Source organism: Symphalangus syndactylus, chromosome X (genome assembly GCF_028878055.3).
Source record: "Symphalangus syndactylus isolate Jambi chromosome X, NHGRI_mSymSyn1-v2.1_pri, whole genome shotgun sequence".
Classification (NCBI taxonomy): Eukaryota; Metazoa; Chordata; class Mammalia; order Primates; family Hylobatidae; genus Symphalangus; species Symphalangus syndactylus.
The window spans coordinates 37,825,510-37,838,514 of NC_072447.2; the positions used below are offsets into that span (position 1 = coordinate 37,825,510).

At 40.7% G+C, this 13,005-nt stretch overlaps 1 protein-coding gene across 5 annotated transcripts in view; it reads left to right on the forward strand.

The window, feature by feature from the left end:
• Nucleotides 1-544: 544 nt before the first annotated feature.
• PRDX4 (peroxiredoxin 4) overlaps nucleotides 545-13,005 on the forward strand; it is a 34,332-nt gene continuing 21,871 nt past the window's right edge. For 2 of the 5 annotated variants that reach the window (XR_010119621.1, XM_063634769.1), the window contains exons 1-4: nucleotides 583-934; nucleotides 4,961-5,078; nucleotides 8,397-8,513; nucleotides 12,818-12,940. Coding sequence is in view for 3 of the 5 variants with exons in the window: in XM_063634769.1 (XP_063490839.1) it covers nucleotides 694-934; nucleotides 4,961-5,078; nucleotides 8,397-8,513; nucleotides 12,818-12,940 (599 nt within the window). In the remaining 2 variants the exon portion in view is untranslated. Of the gene's footprint in view, nucleotides 935-4,960; nucleotides 5,079-8,396; nucleotides 8,514-12,817; nucleotides 12,941-13,005 lie in introns of all 5 variants that reach the window. The other 3 variants (XM_055268406.2, XM_063634768.1, XR_010119620.1) reach the window with 3 other exon arrangements.

The window sequence follows — 13,005 nt, forward strand, 5'->3', positions numbered from 1 at the left end:
TAACTCCCCATTCCTTCCCTCTCTCCTCGCCTTCCCTACTTCCCAGCCTCTGGTAAGTAGCAGGGTAAATACAGTCAATAATAATGTATATTTCAAAATGAATAAGAGTAAATTTGAAATGTCTTACCATAAAAGTCATAGGTAAACAAGGCGATGGATAAGTTAATTAATGTGATGTAATCATCCCACATTGGATACATATTTCAAAATATCACATTGCATCCCACGAATGTATACAATTATGATTTGTCAAGTAAATATAATTTTTTAAAATGTTAAGTGACTTAAAAAGCTTGTTAGAAGTATAAAATGCAAGCCATTCACAAGCATATAGGTTATATTCCGCTTGTGAGGGGCTTCTGTGCAGTGGTGAGGCTTTGTGGAAGAGATGGACGTGGAAGGATGTCTAAAACACCACGGAGGTCAGGAGACCTTGCCACTGCCGTCGCAGAGTTGGGCAACGCTCCAGGTCCTGGTCCGCCGCGGAACGCAGGCGCAAATGCAGGCTTGGGATGGGGGAGGCGCGGCCGGCGCCCACGTGGCGGGGCGGGGAGCAGAAGGGGGGAGGGGGCGGAGCAGGTCTCGCGAGGCGGCGCCCCGGCTCGCGCGGGCGTCGTGCACGCGGTTGTAGCTCCCTGGCGGCGGGAGAAGCCGCGCTCGCGCCAAGGGACGTGTTTCTGCGCTCGCGTGGTCATGGAGGCGCTGCCGCTGCTAGCCGCGACAACTCCGGGCCACGGCCGGCACCGAAGGCTGCTTCTGCTGCCGCTACTGCTGTTCCTGCTGCCGGCTGGAGCTGTGCAGGGCTGGGAGACAGAGGAGAGGCCCCGGACCCGCGAAGAGGAGTGCCACTTCTACGCGGGTGGACAAGTGTACCCGGGAGAGGCATCCCGGGTATCGGTCGCCGACCACTCCCTGCACCTAAGCAAAGCGAAGAGTAGGTGGTGTCCCGCCAAAGGGTGGGAGGGGAGACTCCGGAGACACGTGTACCCGGTTACACCCCCAGAGTCTGTGCTTGGGCGGCACCCCCTGGGCTGCCTCCGGGCCCTGGGCGGGCCTGGTTCTCTCCTAGGAGGGCGGGGAGGGGAATAAAGGGGAGTTCTAGCTGTGAGGAAAGGTATGGTTTCCACTGATCAGATTTTAGAAGAGGTAGTGGTTACCCCAAAAGCCGCAGCTGAGGGAAAGTGGGTGGCCCTAGTCCCGAGTTTGCATCGAGGATGTTGGGCAAACTGAAACAGTTCCTGAAACATCTCAAAGTGCCTTCAGCACATCCCGTCTTTTTCAGGTACTATTTCAGCGAAGGAAGACATTGATAGGTTGAATAATGATTCACAAAAAGTTTGATTAAACAGAAAGGTTGCTAAACACAGTGCTCGGGAGGTCAAACATTTCGTTTTTCTTCCTTTTTGTTTGCATCTTACAAAGATTATTACTAAAAGCCACCTTCCCCAAAGCCTGTGTAGTTAATGGATATTCCTTATGTTTCTCAGACATGAAGAATCTATTACAGAGTGTACTTTTGAGGGAAATGGGGGAAAAGGAGATTAGAAGTATGCATTTGGGTTGATGATAAACCTCGTGGCAAATTTGTGTCCTGCCAATTTGGTTTTTGATTATTTGCATTTCTGTCCAGTGTACAAAGCTAATGGCCACTTTCAGGAATGACACGTCAGACGAAGTAGATACTGTGAAAGTTGTGACCTGCTACATCTGGATGTTAAAATTAACCAAAAGTGAACAGTGGCTATAGATAAAGGCTGTCTCTTGCTTGCTATTCAGTAACCTGCTTTTCCTGCAGATCATTTGACATTCTGTAGGTGTGTAGTTGGCTTTTATGGTTCAGTTACAGCATGTTCCATGCCAGTATTCAGTGGAAAAAGTAATGCTTCACAATTCTGAATCCCTAGAGTTAAATGGAATGTTGTTATGACTTAGGGTGGGTTGGGAGTGATAAATGAGAAAAACTGTTTTGTCCTCTTAAACATTTACAGTTCTTACTTACTGAAAGTAAGTACTTTCAGTAAACTACTTTGGGACTTTTTTTTTTTTTTTTTTTTTTTTTGAGACGAAGTCTCGCTCTGTCACCCAGGCACCCAGGCTGGAGTACGGTCGCACGATCTCGGCTCACTGCAACCTCCACCGCCCGGGTTCAAGCGATTCTTCTGCCTCAGCCTCCCAAGTAGCTGGGACTACAGGCGCGCGCCACCACACCCGGCTAATTTTTGTATTTTTCGTAGAGACGGGGTTTCACTATATTGGCCAGGCTGGTCTGGAACTCCTGACCTCATGATCCGCCTGCCTCAGCCTCCCAAAGTGCTGAGATTACAGGTGTGAGCCACTGCGCTCGACCTACTTTGAGATTTTTAAGAAAACCAGTCTTAAATTTTAAAATCAGTATTTCCAAGTCCCACTGGTTTTACTTGCCTGGGAAAGTATTTTAGATATGTCAGCCAGTTAAGTGTTTACTTACATTACATATATTTTCCATAGGAAACAAATATACTTCAAAGCTTTCCCTTTACCAGCAAAACAACATTTTAGTTGTTTACTACATTTCTCTGTCACATGTAGGCTTACCTAGAATTAAAGATACAAAGACTTTTGTTAGTAAAGACTATTATGGAGCCATGAAGGCCATATTTTCAAATAATTTTTAGTAATATCAAAAACTGTTCATAATTAATTTACTGTTTCCTTTAAGGAGAAAAAAAAGGTGGGGATGCAAACACGTGGCAAATTTGTGTTTAAAAAAGAACGGAAAGGCCAGGCGCGGTGGCTCATGTCTATAATTTCAGCACTTTGGGAGGCCGAGGCCGGCCGATCACCTGAGGTTGGGAGTTCGAGACCAGACTGGCCAACATGGTGAAACCCCGTCTCTACTAAAAATACAAAAATTAGCCGGGTGTGATGGCGCATAGCTGTAATCCCAGCTACTGGTCAGGCTGAGGCAAGAGAATCCCTTGAACCCAGGAGGCGGAAGTTGCAGTGAGCCCAGATCACACCACTGCACTCCAGCCTGGGCGACAGACAGACTGTCTCAAAAAAAATAAATAAATAACTAAAATTAAAAAAAATAAGACTAGAAAGACATCAGAATGTTAACAGTAGTTGATGGGAGTTATGGAGAGAGAGGATTTAAGTATTCTTTGTACTTCTCTGCATTTACCAGAATCTTTATGTTAATTACATAATTTATATTTAAGACAATTTTTGTTTTTTTAATAAATGCAAGGGATTGCTTTGGGAATTCCATTTATAGATCTTAGCAAAGTAACCACCATTCTTAACCAAATATTTCCAAAATCAATTTTCAGAACAAAATTTATTTTTCAAATATGGTTTTCCCAGTATGCTAAAATCATTAAGGCGTGTCATTGTAATAGATCATTACAATTATTATTATTATTATTTTTTTTTTTTTTTTTTTTTTTTTTGAGACAGAGTCTCGCTCTGTCGCCCAGGCTGGAGTGCAGTGGCGCAATCTCGGCTCACTGCAAGCTCCGCCTCCCGGGGTCACGTCATTCTCCTGCCTCAGCCTCCTGAGTAGCTGGGACTACAGGCGCCCGCCACCACGCCCGGCTAATTTTTTTTTGTATTTTTAGTAAAGACGGGGTTTCACCGTGGTCTCGATCTCCCGACCTCGTGATCCGCCCGCCTCGGCCTCCCAAAGTGCTGGGATTACAAGCGTGAGCCACCGTGCCTGGCCACAATTATTATAACTTCTCACTTGAGTAGCATTTTAAGTAATGTATTTAAAGTATATATAATTGAATACCCTTCTGCTGTCTATTTCTCCCTCCTGGCCTTTACCTGATCAGATCAGGATTATATATATGAGGTAGGATGCTGGCTCAAGATAAATAAGTAATCATGTTATATATTAATTTTTAAGAGAAATTCATGTTGTTTGTCTCTATTTCGGAGTGACCCATAAATGGTGGCTGTTACACAGAAGTATAAGCCTTACTTTCTAGGACCCTTAGCCAAACTTAGAAGCAAGTATTGACTTCAGTGTTTGTAAGGGGTCTGAAAGTATAAGTGCTATCTGAATGTGTTAACAGAGCATGAAGGTGCATTATTATCTAAGTGTGTTGGTAAAATTACTGTACGCCCTTACAAGAGACCAGCATGAACTGTTCAGTTTCCATTGGGTCACTTGAAACCTGTTCAAGGGAGTCTTCTTTCAAAGCCCTCTAGGAAAATGATCCCATGGTCTGGGATTTTACACTTGTGGCCTGACATATTTGTACATTCGCTCCTCATTTTGTGTAGCCTCATCTGCAGCAGGTCCTCCATGTGTATGTCAGAAGCTGGACAAACTAGTACATCTGGAAGACTGCCATTAAAGAAAGGAAAATCTAATTATTTCAAATGTAGGAAGTTGACAACTTGAAGCGGGGCTATGGTGAAGTATCCAGGAGGGTTTAGTGCAGGGTAGAATTTAAGGGGTCTGTGAGCATGAATAGGGGAAAAAAGTATTTATTTTCACTAACCCCCATCTGACATTTACTGTTTCCTTCTATTGTGAATGTCAGCAACAAACTACACTACCTTCAGCAGTACTTGCTTGTATCTTTCACCAATAGAATCACAGTTACTTTCTTGCTACATTATGGTTATCACAGGTAACCTGAAACACCATTTTCATTCATCGTTATCTTAGGTAGTTGTCATATCACAACTAGATCTTGCAGTTTTGAAGTGTTATAGAGCACGTGTATTATGATATCACCAATTTTTTTAAATATTTTGATAATTGCATTTAAATACAATTGGTTTCTTTTGTAATTCTATGTATTTTCCTTTTTGCATTCAATAACACTCTTTTAAGAAGTCTGTAAACACCAGACTGCCAAAGAGATCAAAGGTAGCCCTGATTTTTAGTGATTTTCTAAAGATGTCCTTCTACCATTCCACCAACTTTTCTCAGTGTTACAGAACATCATGTGTTTTTCTTTCTTAGTTTCCAAGCCAGCACCCTACTGGGAAGGAACAGCTGTGATCGATGGAGAATTTAAGGAGCTGAAGTTAACTGATTATCGTGGGAAATACTTGGTTTTTTTCTTCTACCCACTTGATTTGTAAGTAATACATGTAAATAGCTAGTAAAATCTCAGTCTTTATCAATTATTTTGCAGGAATATCAAACAAATTATTTTGTTGAGCTCTTGGTTTTTAAAAAGGCAAGCTGAAGTAAAGAAATGTATTTAAAAAGGTAACATCTACCATATATTTCAGAGTCATAACACACCAACCTCAATACTTATGTCTACATGATTATGTTATAATGGAATCACTAGAGGAAAGCTACAATATATTCATTAAGCCATACCTACTAAGGCAAGAAAATGGACTGATAATATATTAGAAAGCATTTAATAGCAAGACCTATGCCGTAATTCTTTTTACTTTATCTCTCTTGATTAGAAAATTAATTCTGTAATCCCAGCACTTTGGGAGGCCATGGCAGGTGGATCACAAGGTCAAGAGATCGAGACCATCCTGGCCAACATGGTAAAACCCCATCTCTACTAAAAATACAAAAATTAGCTGGGCGTGGTGGTGCTCCCCTGTAGTCCCAGCTACTCGGGAGGCTGAGGCAGGAGAATTGCTTGAACCCTGGAGGCGGAGGTTGCAGTAAGCCGAGATAGCGCCACTGCACTCCAGCCTGGCAGACAGCGAGACTCCATCTCAAAAAAAAAAAAGAAAAAGAAAATTAAGCCATTTTCTCTACTGATACCATGTAACTGTGGTTTTTCCATTTTTGTTTGCTGCATCTGTTGCTTTTCTGGGATTTGAACATTTTGCTGAAAATATTATATACTGCTTAAGGAATAAGGAATAACACCTGTGTATATGTTATGGTTATTGTGGGGTTTCTCGTCTTTCTTTAACTCTGTGACAGTGAACGTTTTTGTATATGGTCAGAAAGTTGACTAAAAGTAAATACTCTTACAGCTTTATTCACATTGAGGATTTAATTTTATTTTGAAAAACACTATTTTGAATGTTTTTCAAAACTCATGAAAGTGAGAAGAGACCAAAAAGAGTTATGTCAATTTTTATCTTTTATTCTCTTGGAACTTACTTTTTGGTTACAACCAGTAACTAGAAGTTTCCTCCTGTATCTTTGCCACTGTGCTTTTTCCATTAGGACTAATCTGGAACTACATAGATCAAATTTAAACTTGCAGGGAGGGTATACTTAAGCTCATTTCTATAGGTTGTTTCTAGGCCAGGGATTAACAAATTTTTTCTGCTGGATTTGGCCTATTGACTTATTTGCCAACCCCCGCTCTAAGCCACATAGGAAGAATTCTCATGAAAATTATTACATTGAGACTAAAGTTATGAGTCTGCATAATATATAATCTTTTAAATTATAAGAACTTGCTTCTTTCTAATCAACTCATATTGTGACTTGATTTTAAGTATAGCTTAATTTCTAACAGAAACCAGAAGTAGAAATTTCAATAGACATAAAAAATTACAGGCCTTCTAAATTCATGTTGTTATAAAACCAGAAGGTTAACATGTATGTTAAATATATACGACTAACACCCTGAATTTGGAAATTAGTCTAATGTAGCAGAAAAATATGTTCTGTGTTTCTCTATTGTTATTCATAACTCCATAATGGGTAAGAGATAGTTAATTGGAGCATGTTGTTAGCAATGGTCTTCTGGGACAAGGAGCTAAGATAGCCTCTTCCTGTTTTCATGTAATGCTGGTTAGAGAAGGAAGAATTCTGGGGCATTTGCCACAGTCTACAAGGAGGAAAGTTACAAACGTAACCCTTCAGTTTCCTGCCAAAACTTTTTCTGTCTTCACTAAGAAGTTGGTCAAATGTATCTCTAGGTAGCATTCCTTGAAATAAGAAGAAAGGCAGAGACTCACGCCTGTAATCCCAGCACTTTGGGAGGCCAACATGGGCGGATCACCTGAGGTCAGGAGTTCTGGACCAGCCTGGCCAACAAGGTGAAACCCCGTCTCTACTGAAAATACAAACAAAATTACCCGGGCGTGGTGGTGGGCGCTTGTAGTCCCAGTTACTCAGCAGGCTGAGGCAGGAGAATTGCTTGAACCTGGGAGGCGGAGGTTGCAGTGAGCTGAGATCGCGCCACTACACTCCAGCCTGGGCGACAGAGCGAGACCCTGCCACAAAAAAAAAATAAAGGAAGGCTGAGGTTGGCCATTCCTACCCTTTAGAAAATATTAAAAATACATTTTCTAGCCCAGGTTTCCAGGGACATCATCCGAGATTAGAACTGTCTACTTGGACATGACAGTGCTATACCTGAACAACTGAAACATGTTAAAATCCTGTATTGGTCTCTGGTAGGAACTTGTACCCTAACTAAGTCTATGTTTTTCAAACTTTCTTGACCATGTCTCACAGTAGGAAATACATTTTTCATTGTCAGCCAGTACACAGGCACATATATATACGGTAACATTCCATCTGGATGCACCAGCACAGCCATGCTCCTTAAAATACTGAAAAACCCCCATATCATGTGGTAAACAGCCACTTCCCTTCCCTCCCCAACTAGTTAGTCCTCCTGCCTGATCCCTTTCAGAAACCTCCAGAACTAAAGCCAGCTTTGAGTTAAGATTGTTAAATATTTTGAATATCACTGTTGAAGACAAACATATATATGTATTTGTATATACAAATATGTGTTTCATAATTTACCCTTACTATGTATGATAGAGTGTCCTATTTTCTATTCGATTTCACTTTTTAAAAATGTTGTTTAGAACTCAGTTGATTTAAGGAGTCTCTACCACGATTTGAAAAAATGCCACCCTAGTAATATTCTCTAAACATGGCCTGACAACATGAGGGTATTAAGGTATAAAATCCCTGGCTGCCCAGGACTGGTAGACAAGGTGGAAGAGGACCTTATCAAGAAAGGAGGGGTGGGGGTACTGGAAAACATTGCCTCCTCTCCAAAATACAGATAGATGCATCTAGTTCATAGGGTTGGTATAGGAATATAAAAAAAATAGTGAAATGATGTAAAATTTGTGTAGATCCTTTGAAAGCTATAAAGTACTATATAAATAAAAGGTATTATTAAATAAAAGTAATAAAATAGGGGGTGGCTATTGCTATAAGGGAGAGGGGAACACTGGTTGACTACTGATCTATTAAGTTGTAATAAGAAAGTTTATTGAGATGTAGTTGGGAACTCTAATATGTTTGTTTCTTAAATATTTGATTAAATGACAGTCTTTTAGACTACTCCATTTTGAAAAGGTTCAAAAATTGTTCTTAATGTGCATTTTTATTATTAAAGGTATTTGTAAAAATTGTCGTTTGAAAGTTTAGGTATATGCTTATTTGGAGAATACTGAATTTTTTTTTTTTTTTTTTTTTTTTTTTTACCTTTCAGCACATTTGTGTGTCCAACTGAAATTATCGCTTTTGGCGATAGACTTGAAGAATTCAGATCTATAAATACTGAAGTGGTAGCATGCTCTGTTGATTCCCAGTTTACCCATTTGGCCTGGTCAGTATCTTACACTTACATTTGCAGAAAAAAAAGAATGGATTTACTGTTAAAGCGTGGGCAGATAACTCTTGATATGATATAATAAGAATATAGTCATTTATCAGACAATTCAGGAATAGATTTATCTAAGAGTAATACATGCATCTACACATTTTCCGGGTTAAAAAAAGAGAAGAGTAATATAATCAGCTGCTATAGTAAAAATGCTTAAGGATTTTATAGGACATTTCAAAATAAGGGGAAAAGTTAAATGCAATAGATGTGATTTCTATAGCGAAAACCACTGAATTATATGATTACTTTATTATAATAAATTGGGTTACCATAATCTGGAGGAAAAAAATCTTTAAAATATGCCATTTCTCTGTTACACAGTTATATAGTCAAACTCAGCTTTTACAATTTTCAAGAAACAATACTTTTTAAAAATTAGTTTTAAAAAATGTTTAAAAATTCATTAATCATAAAAAGATGTTCTACCTAAATTCATTGTAAAAAATTGCAAATTAAAATGACAAGAGATGCCAATTTTCCCTGTCTGGTTGGCCAAGATTTAAAAGATTGAAAAAATGTATCTACTGTGGACAAAAATTGAAGAAACGGCACTCACACACAGCTGTTTAGCATTTCTGGAGAGCAGTTGGGCAATATGTCTCAAAATTGGAAATTTACATGTTAATATGAGTTTTTATAGTGTCCACAGTCTTGTGCAGAAAACTTTGTGCACAATAAAGACCATTCAGAATTGGGCCGGGCACAGTGGCTCACGCCTGTAATCCCAGCACTTTGGGAGGCCGAGGCAGGCAGATCACCTGATGTTGGGAGTTTGAGACCAGCCTGACCAACATGGAGAAGCCCCGTCTCTACTAAAAAGACAAAATTAGCTAGGCGTGGTAGCAGGTGCCTGTAATCCCAGCAACTCAGGAGGCTGAGGCAGGAGAATCACTTGAACCCAGGAGGTGGAGGTTGCAGTGAGCCGAGGTCACGCCATTGCACTCCAGCCTGGGCAGCAAGAGTGAAACTCCATCTCAAAAAAAAAAAAAAAAAAAAAAAAAGATTCAGAACTATTTTGATTTTAAAACATAAGATTCAATTTATTAAAGTTACAAATTTAAAACACGAGCTTTTTTTCATTTATAATCTGTGTGTGTGTATAACAAATTTTCATTGCTTGGTGAGCTACAATTTAATTAATTACATTTCCCTAAGAAATTAATTCCCAAAAGTATTTTTAAATGCAGTTATATATTTAATATATTTGAATTCCTTAAGAATCTCAATTTTTAGACAAACCTTCCCAAATACTTAAGTAGTTCTAATTTGCCAAATTCTCTTAAACATTATAAATAACATAGAAATATGTACTGATTATTTCTTAATATAAATTTTTTTTTTTTTTTTTTTTTTTGAGACAGAGTCTTGCTCTGTCCCCCAGGCTGGAGTGCAGTGGCGCGATCTCGGCTCACTGCAAGCTCCGCCTCCCGGGTTCACGCCATTCTCCTGCCTCAGCCTCCCGAGTAGCTGGGACTACAGGCGGCCGCCAACACGCCCAGCTAATTTTTTGTATTTTTAGTAGAGACGGGGTTTCACCGTGTTAGCCAGGATGGTCTCAATCTCCTGACCTCGTGATCCGCCTGCCTCGGCCTCCCAAAGTGCTGGGATTACAGGCTTGAGCCACCGTGCCCGGCCAATATAAAAATATTAAAATAGCCTGGCATGGTGGCTCACACCTATAATCCCAGCACTTTGGGAGGTCAAAGCAGGAGAATCACTTCAACCCAGGAGTTCAAGACCAGCCTGGGCAACATAGTGAGACCCCATCTATACAAAAAATAAAAAAAATTAGCCAGGTCTGGTGGTGCATGCCTGTGGTCCCAACTACTCGGGAGCCTGAGATGGAAGGATCACCTGAGCCTAGGTGGTCGAGGCTGTAGTGAGCCAAGATCATACCACTGCACTCCAGCCTGGGCAACAGAGTGAGATCCTGTCTCAAAAAAAAAAAAAAAAAAATTAAAATATAGGCTTAATTTGCTTCATCATTTCCTTTAAAAAAAAGAAAGACAGGGTCTTACTATGTTGCCCAGGCTGGAGTACAGTGACACAATCAATCATAGCTCCCTGCAGCCTTGAACTCCTGGGCTCCAACAATCCTTCTACCTCCCCAAATAGTTGGGACTGCAAGCTTGCACCACCATACCTATTTTAATTTTTATTTTTGTAGAGATGGAGTCTTGCCATGTTGCCCGGGCTGTGCTTCATCACTTCTGTAGTAATTCTAAATCTTCCGAGGATTAAAATACATATCCACTAAGGAAAAAGTTATGTCATCCCAAATAATTTGGGATTGCTTTCCCAAGGAAATTTGGGGATACATTCTCAGCCTGATAGGGTTCACATCAACCAGAGATTTCTACTTGGGTGTCAGAACTGGGGCTCCAGATATCTAGAGCAGTGTCGTTTTGTTTTCTATCTGCTGTGTCAGTACCCTCCTGTTAAAGCATCAGCCCATGTCTCCTGGTTTCAAGTTACAGAATACAGATTGAGCGTCCCTAATCTGAAATCCATAGTGTTCCAAAATTCAAAATTTTTTGAGCGCTGACATGATGCTCAAAGGAAATGCTCAGTGAAGCATTTCAGAGTTCAGATTAGGGATGTTCAACCAGTAAGTATGCAGATATACCAAAATCGGAAAAAATCCTAAATCCAGAACACTTCTGGTCCCAAGCACTTCCGATAAGGGATACTCAACCTGTAGTGAAGACTGATGCATCTGATATTATAACTAACTTCCTTCACTGCTTCAAGTGGACTTTGCATTTCTTTGTCTCTCAGAATATTAAAATGTCATCCATTTGTATCCTGCCTGTCTGTTCAAGGCTTTATCTTATGATCACACTACTAAGGTTATGCTTATGATACTGCGTATCTTTTGATCTATCAGTTTCACTTTCAGAAATCAATTAGACAAGTGTATAAAAGTAAGCATAAAAGGATGTTTTCAGCAGTGTTTATACAGCAAAAAAAAAGATGGTTCGATGTATAATTCTTCAACTTTACAGTTGGTTTATGGGATAGTAAATACATTTTTAGCTAATGATATTTTCAATTTATAATGTGTTTATCAAGACACAGCCCCGGCCGGGCACAGTGGCCTGTAATCCCAGCACTTTGGGAGGCCGAGGTGGGCGGATCACCTGAGGTCAAGAGTTTGAGACCAGACTGGGCAACATGGTGAAACCCCGTCTCTATTAAAAATACAAAATTAGTTGGGCGTGGTGCTGGGTGTCTGTAATCCCAGCTACTTACAAGGTTGAGGCAGGAGAATCACTTGAACCTGGGAGGCAGAGGTTGCAGTAAGCCAAGATCATGCCATTGCACTCCAGCCTGGGTGACAGACCAAGACTCCATCTCAAAAAAAAAAAAAAAAGAAACAACCCCATCTTAAGTCAAGGAGTATCTGTGTATCCATATATTAAAAATGTGTTATAGGCCAGGCGCGGTGGCTCACGCCAGTAATCCCAGCACTTTGGGAGGCCAAGCCGGGTGGATCACCTGAGGTCAGGAGTTCGAGACCAGCCTGGCCAACATGGTAAATCCCTGACTCTACTAAAAATACAAAAATCAGCCAGGTGTGGTGGCACACGCCTGTAATCCCAGCTACTTGGGAGGCTGAGGCAGGAGAATCGCCTGAATCTGGGAGGCAGAGGTTGCAGTGAACCGAGATCACGCTGCTGCACTCCAGCCTGGGCGACAGAGCAAGACTCCGTCTCAGAAAAAACAAAAATGCGTTGTAGGCTGAGCACAATGGCGCACGGCTATAATCCCAGCACTTTGGGAGGGTGAAGCAGGAGGATTGCTTGAAGCGAGGAGTTCGAGACCAGCCTGGGTAACAAAGCCACACCCCCATCTCTACAAAAAAGTGTTTAAAACATTAGCCCAGTGTGATGGTGCACACCTGTAGTCCCAGCTTCTCAGGAGGCTGAGGCAAGAGGATCGCTTGAGCCTAGAAGTTTTAGGCTACACTGAACTATGATCACATCACTGCCCTGCAGCCTGGGAGACAGAGCAAGACCCCGTCTCAAAAACATAAAATAAAAGTGTGTTGTGTATATATATTTTTTAATGTTTAAAGGATAGGAATATATTAAATGGGAAAAGCAAGAAAATGGAAAGTATATTAGCCTGTTTTTGTTAGTGAAAGAATGTGTGTATTTCATGTGTGTGCATGTATAGAGAAAGAGTGCTGTTTTAATATATGCCGTTTACTTAGCTCTGAGAGGTGAGCGTTCTGTTTGTTACAGGATTAATACCCCTCGAAGACAAGGAGGACTTGGGCCAATAAGGATTCCACTTCTTTCAGATTTGACCCATCAGATCTCAAAGGACTATGGTGTATACCTAGAGGACTCAGGCCACACTCTTAGGTACCTTTCAGTGGTTTTATATTATGACAAATCCAAGCATGTTTATAATCCTCCTTGAGATAGAT